The sequence below is a fragment of the Erpetoichthys calabaricus genome, chromosome 11 (assembly GCF_900747795.2).
Source record: "Erpetoichthys calabaricus chromosome 11, fErpCal1.3, whole genome shotgun sequence".
Classification (NCBI taxonomy): domain Eukaryota; kingdom Metazoa; phylum Chordata; class Cladistia; order Polypteriformes; family Polypteridae; genus Erpetoichthys; species Erpetoichthys calabaricus.
This window is the reverse complement of record NC_041404.2, coordinates 146,213,006-146,226,636: the sequence shown is the minus strand read 5'-3', so window position 1 is coordinate 146,226,636 and position 13,631 is coordinate 146,213,006. Positions and strand designations below refer to the sequence as shown.

Sequence of the window (13,631 nt, the reverse complement as noted above, 5' to 3'; positions counted from 1 at the left end):
TTTCCCATAACTTCATGAGGTGGCTCATCAATTTTATCCCCTTATAGTTACTGCAGTCCTGCACATTCCCCTTATTCTTAAATATTGGCCCACCAGTACACTTCTTCTCCACTCTCAGACATCCTCTCACTTTCCAAGATTCCATTAAACAATCTGGTTAAATACTCCATTGCCATCTCTCCTAAACACCTCCATGCTTCCATAGGTATATCATCTGGACCAACGGATTTTCCATTTTTCATCCTCTTCATAGCCGTTCTTACTTCCTCCTTGCTAATCTGTTGCACTTCCTGATTCACTATCTCCACATCATCCAACCTCTTCTCTCTCTCGTTCTCTTCATTCATCAGCCTCTCAAAGTACTCTTTCTAAACTGGCTGGTTCTGCCCCCACTACTGGCCACTGGACAGATCACTCAACCTGCCGGTGCCCCCTTGTACCATAAATCACAGGCCCCCCCACCCACTGTATAAGCAGGACAAGACTTTGCTGCTTGTTCTGGATGCTTCTAGGATGGTCTTTGCATTTTAAACTCTATTTCAGAACTGTAAGGTGTCCATTCCCGTCATCTGTGGATTTCACTGTCTGCTCAGTTCTGCTTCATTTGGTCGTCCAGATGTTTATTTTTGCTATAATGGTGCCTGAAATTCAGCGGTCACCTCACTTGCTTTTTAGACTCTGCTGTGATGCCACCGGGCTATGTGACATTCAGAGATGGCAGTGATCATCCTGGAGGGTTTCGGAACCGTGACGTCACCTCGCCTATCAACGAGCAAGATGTGGACAGCAACAGCAGCCAAGGTAACGCATTGCTTGCTCCCTTAGACCCCTATTTTTCATCTTGATAGGTCAGTTGTCCCAGCGTTTCATGCAGATATTTTTTTAGAAGCTGTCAACATCTGCACTTTAACTCCATGACACAATCCTGATTACCACGGCCCATGGTGTGTTATTCTTGAAGCATCATCGGAGAGGTTATCTGGGGTCCCTGGGCGTTTTAGGGGTTTTGAACATCATACATCTGCTCCCAGTTCCCCCAGCAGTAATCCAAGGATCTGGCCTCTTCATGCAAAGCCACCATGAGGCGTTCTCCACTGTCTCCATGATGGTACTGATAGCTCTTCTCTCCTTTATTCCTGTAATGCCAGAAGTCCTTGCTGAGAGACTTTCATGTGCAAAAGAATTACCAGGAAACATCAAAAAAGGTTTGGGGCAGCCACCTGTATATTATGCCCTGGCTGCAAATGGGTAAATTGTCATAATGTTATTCGCTCAGAGTCCAAAAGAGAACTGATTGAGAGGTGTAAAGATGGTGGCTTTAAAGGCCGGAAATGGAAGTGACGTCATCGGGTCCGGAAGTGACATTCTCATTGGCTGTGGAACCGGAAGTGGCGTCATCGCGGCCAACAGAACTGGAAGTGATGCCATCGGGACAGGAAGTGGCATTGTCATTGACACAGAAAACAGAAGTGACATCATTGGGACCGAAAGCGTGTGGGTTTTCCCGTAGATGGTCTGCAGAGGATTGAGAGAGAAAGTCAGTGCACCTCGCCACCCACTGGTCCTGGCATGGAACTACCATTATTCAGGCCCTTTAGCTGCCTCCAACACGCCACCTTTACAGGCCGACACTTTGCTTTAGAATGGAAGTTGTGGAGGAGGTGTTCATACTTTCCCCTTTTCTTCTCTGAGGCATCTTCTCTCCGTTCTTCTTTTGGGCTTGGAATAAGCTACCAAGAGGTGTGGCAGATAGGAAGACTTCAGGGGCTTTCAAAACTCGACTTGATGTTGAGACAACCTTCCACTAAAGCACTTGGACAGCAGCTGAGAATGTGCTTCAGCGTTCCCTTCCTTGGGCACGAGGACCAGGAGGGTAGGAACTTCCCTTGGTGTGGCTCCATCTGCCACAAGTCGTTCCATGTGAGATTTCTCTTTGTTGCATGCTCCCATCTTGTCCAGGCCCCCCTTTTGTGTGAGAAAGTGTTGCCTGGCTTCAGTCTCAAATGCACTTGGTGCTCATCCTGAGTTGCAAATTTGTCTTCCAAAGTCTGAATAGCCATAGGGTCATATGGAGAACATGCAGTATCTCACAGAATCTGTCCAGGCAGGGGATCAAACTTGGGTCCTCACCACTTCTTGACTATACCATCTGATAACACAATATTGATGCCCGGAGATGAACTGAGGTGCTACACTGTTCCAAATGTCAAGTAAAATGTAAAGTGATGCACCGTATGGCAACTCTAGAACAAAAACAAATTGGTGTTTCAAGAAGAAAGTCGTCCATACAGATCTCTGTCTTGTGTTTGGCCTTTGTAGGTGACAGCCCATTCTTTGAGAACGACATGCCAACAATGAGGAGCAGCAGCAGCAGCAGTGAGGGAATCCCCCAATTGCTTGGTAGGAGCCGAGACGCCTCGCTGGAGAGCAATGAGGTAAATACTCCATTACTGACCTGATTTTACAAAGTGGACATTCTAATCTACAAGGAGGAAGCCAGACAAAAAAAAGTTGAAAACTGCAATAGTTGACAAAAGCAAAATATGTGAGATCTATTGCTTAGACTTTCAAAAAGTCTTTTGCTCCAGTTCCACACTGAAGATTACTTTTGGAACTAGAAACTGCAATAATAATAATAATAATTCATTACATATATATAGCGCTTTTCTCAGTACTCAAAGCGCTATCCACACAGGGAGGAACCAGGAAGCGAACCCACAATCTTCCACAGTCTCCTTACTGCAAAGAAGCAGCACTACCACTGTGCCACCTGTGAGATACTCAGAGGTAACCTGCAAAACCGAATCTCAAGTTGGTTAACCGACAGGACACAAAGAGTGCAGATAAGAGGAGGACGGGGCCATCACATAGGGTTTAGGACAGCACTCCGGTTTAGGCAGTAAATGTTAAGTTTTACACGTAGGAATTTTAAATGTGAGGTTTGAATACACAATGGGAGGTCTGAAAATTTAAAGTATCACCTTATGAGAAGAATTTAGGAATCTTAGCGGACTCAACGCTATCAACTGCCGGACAGTTTTCAGAAGCCATTAAGAAGGCAAACAGAATGTTAGGTTATATAGCGCCTTGATGTGTGGAGCACAAGTCACAGGAGGTTCTGCTCAAGCTTTATAACACACTGGTGAGGCCTCATCTGGAGTACTGGGTGCAGTTTGGGTCTCCAGGCTACAAAAAGGACATAACAGCACTAGAGAAGGTCCAGAGAAGAGCGACGAGGCTGATTCAGGGCTACAGGGGATGAGTTATGAGGAAAGATTTAAAGAGCTGAGTCTTTACAGTTTAAGCCAGGGGTGTCCAACTCTGGTCCTAGTGGGTCTGGAACAAACTACCGAGATGTCATGGAGCTGAAACCAGAACCTTGAGAACCTTTAAGGAGATACTGGGATGGCTTAGCTATGAGCTAAACAAACGAGACTGACCAACCGAATGGCCTCTTCTCTCCCAATGTCTTGTGTTCCAATGTTCTAATACTACTGCTGATTATTCATTAATTCTCCGCTCAAATCATTAACATAATTTGTATTACAAACCAATTATAATTTCCTTCCGACTCATAAGCACAACAGACAAAGAAGCAAAACGCAGTTCAGTTCTTGAGTTCCCGAAACCGTTTTTGTTTTTTTGCAGGATTCAGACCAAGCAAAGCAAACAGTTGGGCGCCGGCAAAATAAGACGTACAACAAAGGGAAGAGTCGCTGCTGTTCTGACAACGTGCAGGCATTCAACAAAACAAAGTCGGAGGGTTACGCTCCCACGGCACAGCTTCCTGCATACACCGGACCCAAGGTAGGTGGTGTGCCATTACAGAGCATCCGACTAATACTGAGAATCAAGACAGAAAAAGCAGGTTCCGTAATGTAAAGTTGGCTTCAAAAGTACACGTCAAGTAACCAAAGGTTTATTAAGCTGCAATGCAGAAACACAGTGTTTGAACTGGTGGTAGCCTTTATGAAGTTGGAGGTGTGACAGTGAAATAAAATATGAATTCAAGACACTCCTCTGTTTTAAGTTTGGAGACATGGATAAAGTGTAACTAAAGTTGGAAGCCATACAGTAAATGGACTACTGATTTCATTCACACCCTTTATTGTTTCACCTCCCTTAACAGGCTGAGTTTCGGAGTTTTTATCCAATCTCGTGTACACTTCATTGTTTGGTCTTAGGGCCGGGTTTATACTTGACGCTCAGAATGCGTACGCGCCCGCATCATGGCTGCCATGCATTCCCAGCGTTCATTCAACACGTCCTCTGAGCACGAAATTAATGCAACGCATGCACGAGTTGCAGTACCAGCAAAAAGTCGGGGGGGGGCGCAGTGTGATAAAAGTCGGAACGTGACGTCAGAGTCTCCATTTACTATCTACCTGTTACAGAAAGATCGATGTGCCTGCTTCAATGTTTGATGAATAGTTCGATGTGGTGAAGCAAAATGCCGACATACAAATACATTCGTGTTGCCTTTATATTCAAGCATCGCATATTCCCCAATGTAATGACACGATACATTTTAAAGGTCTCACATACCATCTTCTGTGCGTCGGAATATATGGCAGCGTATTTGAGCCACTGAGGGAAAAAAAAGTTAAAGAAAAGGTGTATTTTGTGATTAAAGTGCAAATTTAGACTTAAATCTTGAAATGTCCACTTTAATCTCGTAGTTTATTTTATCATTAAAGTAGACTGTCGTGAACGTCATCTTAAAGCTGACCAAATTGTTAATTGCTACGCGCTTCTGGGGCTTCCTCCTGCATTGACAGCAGCAATCGCCACACAGAACACATTACATTTATGATATTCCAGCTCTCTGCACATTTAGAATCCTTAGATTTATACTTGATATCACTTTCATGATGAAATGCATTAAAGTATGTATGTTACATTTTACAGATAAATCGTTAACTTCGTTTAAATAATGAATGCTCCGGTTTCCTTCCAAAGATATGCAGGTTTGGGGATTTGACACCAGTGTGTATGTGTGTGCTTGTGTTCACCTTGCGATGAGCTGATGCCCCATCCAGCGACTGTTTCTGCCTCGTGCCCGATGCTAGCTGGAATGAGCACATCCCTGGATTGATGGATTTACTCATTAAACGTCCATCCTTTCCAGGGATATTGTGGCAAGGTGTCCTCGGAATTTAATGGATGTTTCAGGCAATTCACCACACAGTGAAGCCGAACTTGTTCTCACCGTGATGATATCTCACACTGCCACCTGGTGAAATCTTCCAGATTTACGTAAAGTACGTGCGCAAATATAAACAGTACAACACTTGCGTAGCAGTAGTGTCCACAGGCTCACGTGTCACGTCGCGTTACTTGACACTCAGAATGCTTTCACTCACATATCATGGCTGCCATGCATTCCCAGCGTTCTTTTGATGCATCCTCTCAGCACGTCCTCAAAAAGTAACATGATGTGTGCGTGAGTTGCAGTACTAGCAAAAATATGTGTAAAAAAGGCTCCTGTGCCTTTAAGGCGCTGAAGCATGATAACGTGAAAACCGTGGCGTGTGCAGTGTGCATGCGCGTTTTGTGAGATGTACCTTGTGAAAGCCGGAACTACTGGAGCCGCTGGAGAAAGTTTAAGTTTGTGCGTTGTTGACCAAATGTAAGTGCTTATGTACATAATTAATAGTTAGGTTAATATTTTACGTTTCCACATTGAACTTGTAATTGCAAACACCTTGCGTTGAAAGTGTGAAGTTATAGTGCCACTTATTGGACATTTGTGTATAGCATAGTGAGATAACATGTATATATACTAAATGCCTGTTAGAACCACACATATACCTACTCACCTACCTGTACAGTTGTTCTACTTCATGTGAAATTTGGCATCTCAACATTAAAGCGATTTCTTGAAATGGTTGGATTAGTTCCTGTGTTCTAACCGACACACCACAGCGACTACAGCGTATTGCAAGTCTGCCATAACAATATGGGTGGCGTGTGTGTTCAAATTTTGGTACGTGATGTTTGCTTTGTTGGTTACTACCAACGTGTGTCGGCAGGCCGCAATGCAGCTCTAACAGGATCAATCTGCGTGTTTTGATGTTTGATAAATGGTTTGATGCGGTGAAGCAAATCATCAAACTTAAATGCTGGCATGCAAAAGTATTCATGATGCATTTCTTACATAGGCAAAACAAACGTCACATATTCCCCATTATAATGAAGCAATACTTTTAAAGGTCTCACATACCAGCTTCTGTGTTACTGTTGCCATCTTATTTTTTTATTATTTTTGCACCTTCACAACAGCATCAGAATGTAGATAGTTTTTATCTTTAACATCTTTCTTCCCTCAACTCACAACACATCGAAACCAGACGTTGTTCTCACACTGCCACCTGGTGGAATCCTCCAGGTAAACTTGCAGTACGGGCACAAGTATAGACAGCACACTGCTTGCATTGCGTAGCATTAAGCATATCACCGTCCTCACTTCATTTACACACTCGAATATGACCTACAAAAACTAACCTGGTCTGATGTGGGTGCGTCTGATCCCCTGGCCCTCTTCACTTCAGGTCTGCTGAGATGTGCTTGGTGATATTTTCTCCATCGTTTTATAGGACCTAGCCGAGTTTCTGGACTCCATTGGCCTTTTGAAGTATCTCGCCCTCCTGGAGGATCAAGACATTGACCTGCGGATCTTCCTCACGCTCACCGAGAATGACCTAAAAGAAGTGGGCATCACGTAAGTTTCATTTCCAGTGCTGAGGAATAAGAAACAAGGACATCAGTTACGTTGTGTAGCGCTCCGCACATTACCACTGTTGCCCATTCTCCATGTCCTTATGTTGTGGTTGGTGTCTATAATCGATATTTGTGCCTGTTCTGGGAGTTTTGTGGACATCTATACAGGGATTTTAGAGTCTTTTGACCCAAGGAATCTGACTCTGGTGTCTTTTTCTCTTTAGAAGTTGTTTTGAGAAAGCTGAACTTTTTTTAGCGTTTGGTTAATGGTGCCTCCATTTTTGGAGCAGTCAGGTCAGTTGTTGCTATGGCAATCTTTCCCATAGCCCCCCTGGAGTGTGCGACTCATGACTCCATTGGCGCGACTAGATAAAGGTCCGCGAGTGCATTCCTGAGTCATCCGTGTTTACGGTAGTTAGGGTTAGGGTGTGTGATTCTCGGTTAATTAACTTGTTTTTGGTTTTGAATTTGTGGTTTTAAGTTTCAACTCCTGATTCTTTTCAGTAAAGTAAGTTCGGCACACCGTCGTGTTGTAAACACGTGTCTTGGCAGATTACCAAAGGAGTGGGCGGATGCCATGAGCTGCGATTTTGGTTGTCTGCCCGTCTGACTCTTCGGATCTCACTCGCACTTTGGTCTGATTTCTAAAGTAACTTATGATGGTGTGCTCTGTGAAGGATGCTATATAAAGTCAAGATTCACTGACTGATGGACCGTAAATAAGTAACCGGAACAAATAAACACAGTAACAAAGAAAATGATAAACTTATCGAGCTTTAGCTTCTTTAATTGATAACTTTTTGAAATCACAGCATAACCGTAAATTCAGAAAGTCTTCAGACCTTGTCACTTTTTACACATTTTGTTATGTTGTGTCCAATCATTTAAATTCATTTTTTCCCCCTCATCAAGCAACACTCAATACACCAGAGTGACAAAGTGGAAACCGGATGTTAGAAATATATGCAAATATATTAAAAACTAGCTGTCGCCCGCGGCTCCGCCTGCATAATAGTGAAACAGGACAGTGAGGAGGGTCCTGCCCGGCTCCCCACTACAGACATCCCGCCTCCCCCTCCCCTCGGCCCGCAGCCGCCATCTCGGATTAGCGTGAATATATCGCTCCTGCAAGTGAACTATGATTCTTAGCGCGATGAGAGAAGTCACAAAATCATCTGGGATGTTCAAGCAAATTCTAGAAAAAAACCCGATTTAAATCCATTATGTAGTTCTCTTGTTCGCTAGGCAAGTGGATGTAAGATACGCCCCAAGGCTGGCGTGTCAGTGAGGAGGTCTGCGCCCCCCTCCTCTCGGCCCACTGCATGTTTCTCAGATTCACGCAAATAAATGGGCACCACAAGCGAAATATGATACTTAGCGCAATGAGAGAAGTCGCAAAATCAACCGGAATGTTCAAGCAAATTATAGAAAAAAACCCACTCTAAATCTGTGAAGTAGTTCTCTCGTGAAAAGCGGACAGACAGACAGACAGTTAGACATTGAATTTTTATATAGAGAGAGATAAAAAACTGAAATAGCACCCTGACACAAGTATGCAGACCCTTTACACAGTACTTAGTTGAAGCCCCTTTTGGCAGCCATTCCAGCCATCCAGGGTTTGACGTGACAAGCTTCTCACACACACCTAGATTTGGGGATTTTGTGCCATTCCTCACTGCAGATCCTCACAAACTCTTGTCGAGCTGAAAGGAGAACAGCGGTGGACAGCCGTTTTCAGGTCTCTCCAGAGATGTTTGATTGGGTTCATGTCTGGGCTCCAGCTGGGCCACTCCAGGACTTCCACAGAGTCTGCCCCAAACCCCACCTTTTCAGTCTTTGCTTTGTGTCCTGCTGAAAGGTGAACTCTGTCCCAGTCTGAGGTTCAGAGCACTCAGAGAAGGTTTTTATTCAGGATATCTCTGTTCAGTGCTTGCATGGACTGAGTGTTGGGCAGGGTGGTGGGGTCCAACTGCTGTGGAGCATCTGTTGGCGAAGAATGATTCAGTGATCTTGACTTTGCTAACGATGCTATGATCTTTACAGAGTCATTAGACACTTTGACTGGGGCTCTAGAAAGACTAAGCGAGAAGTCTGAGTGTCTGGGCTTGCGAGTGTTCTGCATAAAAACCAACATCCACGCCTTTAATGACCTCTTGGACACAGCCATCAGCAGTGTGTCTGTTTGCGGAGAGAGTGTTGACCTTATCGAGAGGTTTAGTTACCTCGGCAGTGACATTCATGGCTCTGGTGACTTTTCCTATGAAGTCAGTAGATGGATTGGGAGAGCATGGGGGGGTCATGAGGTTGCTGGAAAGGAGTGTGTGGTGCTTCAGATATCTCGGCAAAAGGATGAAGGTCCAAGTCTTTAGAGTCCTGGTGCTTCCTGTCTTGCTATACGGTTGTGGGACATGGACGCTATCCAGTGACCTGAGACGAAGACTGGACTCCTTAGGTACTGTGTCTTTTCAGATAATCCTTGGGTACTGCTGGTTTGACTTTGTGTTGCTCATGGAGTCCCATGGAGTACGGTACTACGGCCATGTGGCGTGATTACCCGAGGGTGATCCGGCTCACAGGACCCGAGAGGCTGGACCAGGCCAATGGGAACGCCCACATAACACTTGGCTGCAGCAGATAGATGGGCATTTCCAGTGCGTGGGACTGGACTGCGTGTCTGCCTGGGGAGGTTGTCAACCAGAATTCCAAGCTGTTTTGGCGTGTGTTGGGTGCAGCAACGCACCGTACCAGTGGATGCTCACCACCCTGCACTTTGCTCCATTCGTTCAGCTTCCCTCAAGCCTGACTTGTCTCCCAGTCCCTGTCGCTGCCACCACTAAGCTTCACCACTGGAATGATGCTCTTGTGCAGATGAGCGGTGCCTGGCTTCCTCCAGATGTAACACTTGCAGTTGACGCCAGACCGTTCAATCTTGGTTTCCTCAGGCCAGTCTCACAGCCTGAGAGTCCTTTAGGCTCCTTTTTTGCAAACTCCAAGCTGGCTTTCATGTGTTGTCTGGCCACTCTGCCCAGATTAGTGGAGTGTTGGAGTGGTGGCTGTCCTTCTAGAAGTTTCTCTCATTTCCATGCAGGTTCTCTGGAGTGACCACTGCGTTCTTGGTCAGCTAGGCCCTTCAAACCCCCAATCCCCCCGATTGTTCAGTTTGGCAGGGCAGTCAGCTCTACAAAGAGCTGTGCTCATTCAGAACTTCTTCCATTTTACTATTATGGAGGCCACTGTGCTCTTGGGAGCCTTCAATGTTGCAGAATTGTTTGTAGCACCGCGATACATTCCTGTCTCTGAGCTCTGCAGGCAATTCCTTCGACCTCATGGCTTGCTGTTTGCTCAACTGTGGGACCTTCTATAGCCAGTTGTGTGTGTGCCTTACCTAATCAACTGAATTGATCATAGGTGGACTCCAAACATCTCAGTGATGATCAGTAGAACGGGATGCACCTGAGCCAAATTTCAAGTGTCATAGCAAAAGTCCTGGATACTGGTATCAATTAGATACTTCAGTTTAATAAATTTCTAAAATCCTGTTTGTCATTCTGTGGTGTGGACTGCAACGTAAGAAAATGTGAAGAAGTGAAGGGTCAGAATACCTTCTGTAGCCACTGAAGCTGCATCTTACCGGTTGCAGACACAAGGTGGCGTACTGATATGGCACAGAGGGAGAAATCAGAAAGCATTTGCAGTGCCAGCAACTTCTAAAAGCGTGCGCCCCTCCCCCGCCCGGCACTCCGCTATATGCTGACTCTGCGTCAGGGGCTGCCAGGCCAGCTGGAAAACGGGAACAGCGAGACTTGAGCGCCGCCGGCCGCCATGAAAGCAGCAAGGCCTGAGTTTGCTCTTACATGCTAAGAAAGAAAAAAAAAAAAAAACAAAACCCAAACTTAGTTGTGCCATACTGGTGTGCCATGATGGGTCTCTGGATGAAGCACTATGTGGCCCAAATCCACTGAAAAAAAGTCTGAGCAAAAGACCCCAAAGATGTGGAGCCCTCAACTCCAGCGGTCTGCTTCAAGTGGCTGCTGAGATTTCTGTAGTTTCCTCACATCCCCCGTGTATGCCAGTTTGTCAATCAGAAATGTGCAAACACGTTTGGGTGGGAGCTAGATGGTTTTAGATGCACTTCTCATATATCTGCCATTAATGCTTAGAAAGTAGAGTGCGTTCCAACAGAAACTGCAATGGTGCGGTATGTCATTATTTTATATAGTGCCTTTTGTAACAGAGAGGACTGAGAGATGGGCCGATGAATTGGTACAGCAGTTTTGTGGACCTTGTGCCAGTGCGGGTTGCTTGTTAGTTGGGTACTGTGTGTCTGAAAGGGCATAAGTTATGAACTGACCGAGGTAAATTTTAGGATTGTAATTACGTGTCAGCCACTGTTGGTGGTCAGTTCTTCCTTGCATGTCTGGTCAATGTGCAACATGTTGGCACTCTCTGGCATCATAATCAGTGAGTATACAGTCACAGTACACCCCATAATGTATATTTGTTTCTTTTATGACATACACTGTGTGGACTGGGATGCTCCTCTAGATGATTGAGTTCAGGTGTTTCCTTGTTAACAGATGCATAAAGTCAGGCATTCGGCCGTGCAATCTCCATCGACACACACTGGCAGTGCGGAAGAGCTTGGTGACTTCACAGTCACAAAAAGGTCTTTTTACATCCCGAGACCTCCAGGTAGCTCTTGCCACTGCTGATGCCAAAGAACACGTGTCTACCATTAGAAAGACTCTGCACAAATTAAATCTACATGGGAGTTGTGATAGGAGGAAGCCAGAAGGAACATCTGAGCAAGTCTAAAGTTTAACCATGAACACCTAATCAAAGACCAGGACGTCTGATATGCTCTGGTCAGAGATCCCAATAATAGAGCTATTTGGCCATAGTAATAGAAGACATATTCGGTGAAAACCAAAGATGGCTTTTGACCAGAAGAACCACCTGGTACCAACTGTAAAGCATGATGGTGGAAATGTTCTGGCTTGTGGCTGCTTTGCAGCATCAGGGCCTGGGCAGCTCAACATCATGAATTCCACTAGGAATTCTTCATTGTACCAGAGGGCGCTTGAGGATAATGTGAGAACATCTGTCAGATGGTTGAAGTTCAACTGAAAACGGCCCTTGTAATATGACAGTGACCCCCAATATACTGGTAAATCCAGCAACGGATGGCCAAAAAGAAAGAAATGGAGAGTTCTGGAATGGCTACAGTGGTGTGAAAAACTATTTGCCCCCTTCCTGATTTCTTATTCCTTTGCATGTTTGTCACACAAAATGTTTCTGATCATCAAACACATTTAACCATTAGTCAAATATAACACAAGTAAACACAAAATGCAGTTTTTAAATGATGGTTTTTATTATTTAGGGAGAAAAAAAATCCAAACCTACATGGCCCTGTGTGAAAAAGTAATTGCCCCCTTGTTAAAAAATAACCTAACTGTGGTGTATCACACCTGAGTTCAATTTCCGTAGCCACCCCCAGGCCTGATTACTGCCACACCTGTTTCAATCAAGAAATCACTTAAATAGGAGCTGCCTGACACAGAGAAGTAGACCAAAAGCACCTCAAAAGCTAGACATCATGCCAAGATCCAAAGAAATTCAGGAACAAATGAGAACAGAAGTAATTGAGATCTATCAGTCTGGTAAAGGTTATAAAGCCATTTCTAAAGCTTTGGGACTCCAGCGAACCACAGTGAGAGCCATTATCCACAAATGGCAAAAACATGGAACAGTGGTGAACCTTCCTAGGAGTGGCCGGCCGACCAAAATTACCCCAAGAGCGCAGAGACGACTCATCCGAGAGGTCACAAAAGACCCCAGGACAACGTCTAAAGAACTGCAGGCCTCACTTGCCTCAATTAAGGTCAGTGTTCACGACTCCACCATAAGAAAGAGACTGGGCAAAAACGGCCTGCATGGCAGATTTCCAAGACGCAAACCACTGTTAAGCAAAAAGAACATTAGGGCTCGTCTCAATTTTGCTAAGAAACATCTCAATGATTGCCAAGACTTTTGGGAAAATACCTTGTGGACTGATGAGTCAAAAGTTGAACTTTTTGGAAGGCAAATGTCCCGTTACATCTGGCGTAAAAGGAACACAGCATTTCAGAAAAAGAACATCATACCAACAGTAAAATATGGTGGTGGTAGTGTGATGGTCTGGGGTTGTTTTCCTGCTTCAGGACCTGGAAGGCTTGCTGTGATAGATGGAACCATGAATTCTACTGTCTACCAAAAAATCCTGAAGGAGAATGTCCGGCCATCTGTTTGTCAACTCAAGCTGAAGCGATCTTGGGTGCTGCAACAGGACAATGACCCAAAACACACCAGCAAATCCACCTCTGAATGGCTGAAGAAAAACAAAATGAAGACTTTGGAGTGGCCTAGTCAAAGTCCTGACCTGAATCCAATTGAGATGCTATGGCATGACCTTAAAAAGGCGGTTCATGCTAGAAAACCCTCAAATAAAGCTGAATTACAACAATTTTGCAAAGATGAGTGGGCCAAAATTCCTCCAGAGCGCTGTAAAAGACTCATTGCAAGTTATCGCAAACACTTGATTGCAGTTATTGCTGCTAAGGGTGGCCCAACCAGTTATTAGGTTCAGGGGGCAATTACTTTTTCACACAGGGCCATGTAGGTTTGGATTTTTTTTTCTCCCTAAATAATAAAAACCACCATTTACAAACTGCATTTTGTGTTTACTTGTGTTATATTTGACTAATGGTTAAATGTGTTTGATGATCAGAAACATTTTGTGTGACAAACATGCAAAAGAATAAGAAATCAGGAAGGGGGCAAATAGTTTTTCACACCACTGTAAGTCAAAGCCTGGGTCTGAATCCCATGGTGGGATTTGAAATGAGCTGTGCATGCAGGACACCCGTCAA

General features: G+C 44.7%; 1 protein-coding gene across 3 annotated transcripts in view; it reads left to right on the top strand.

The window, feature by feature from the left end:
* anks3 (ankyrin repeat and sterile alpha motif domain containing 3) overlaps positions 1 to 13,631 on the top strand; it is a 38,084-nt gene that overhangs the window by 13,852 nt on the left and 10,601 nt on the right. For all 3 annotated transcript variants that reach the window (XM_051933676.1, XM_051933675.1, XM_051933677.1), the window contains 4 exons: positions 676 to 801; positions 2,320 to 2,435; positions 3,649 to 3,807; positions 6,597 to 6,721. In XM_051933676.1, the coding sequence (XP_051789636.1) occupies positions 676 to 801; positions 2,320 to 2,435; positions 3,649 to 3,807; positions 6,597 to 6,721 (526 nt within the window). The remainder of the gene's footprint in view (positions 1 to 675; positions 802 to 2,319; positions 2,436 to 3,648; positions 3,808 to 6,596; positions 6,722 to 13,631) is intronic.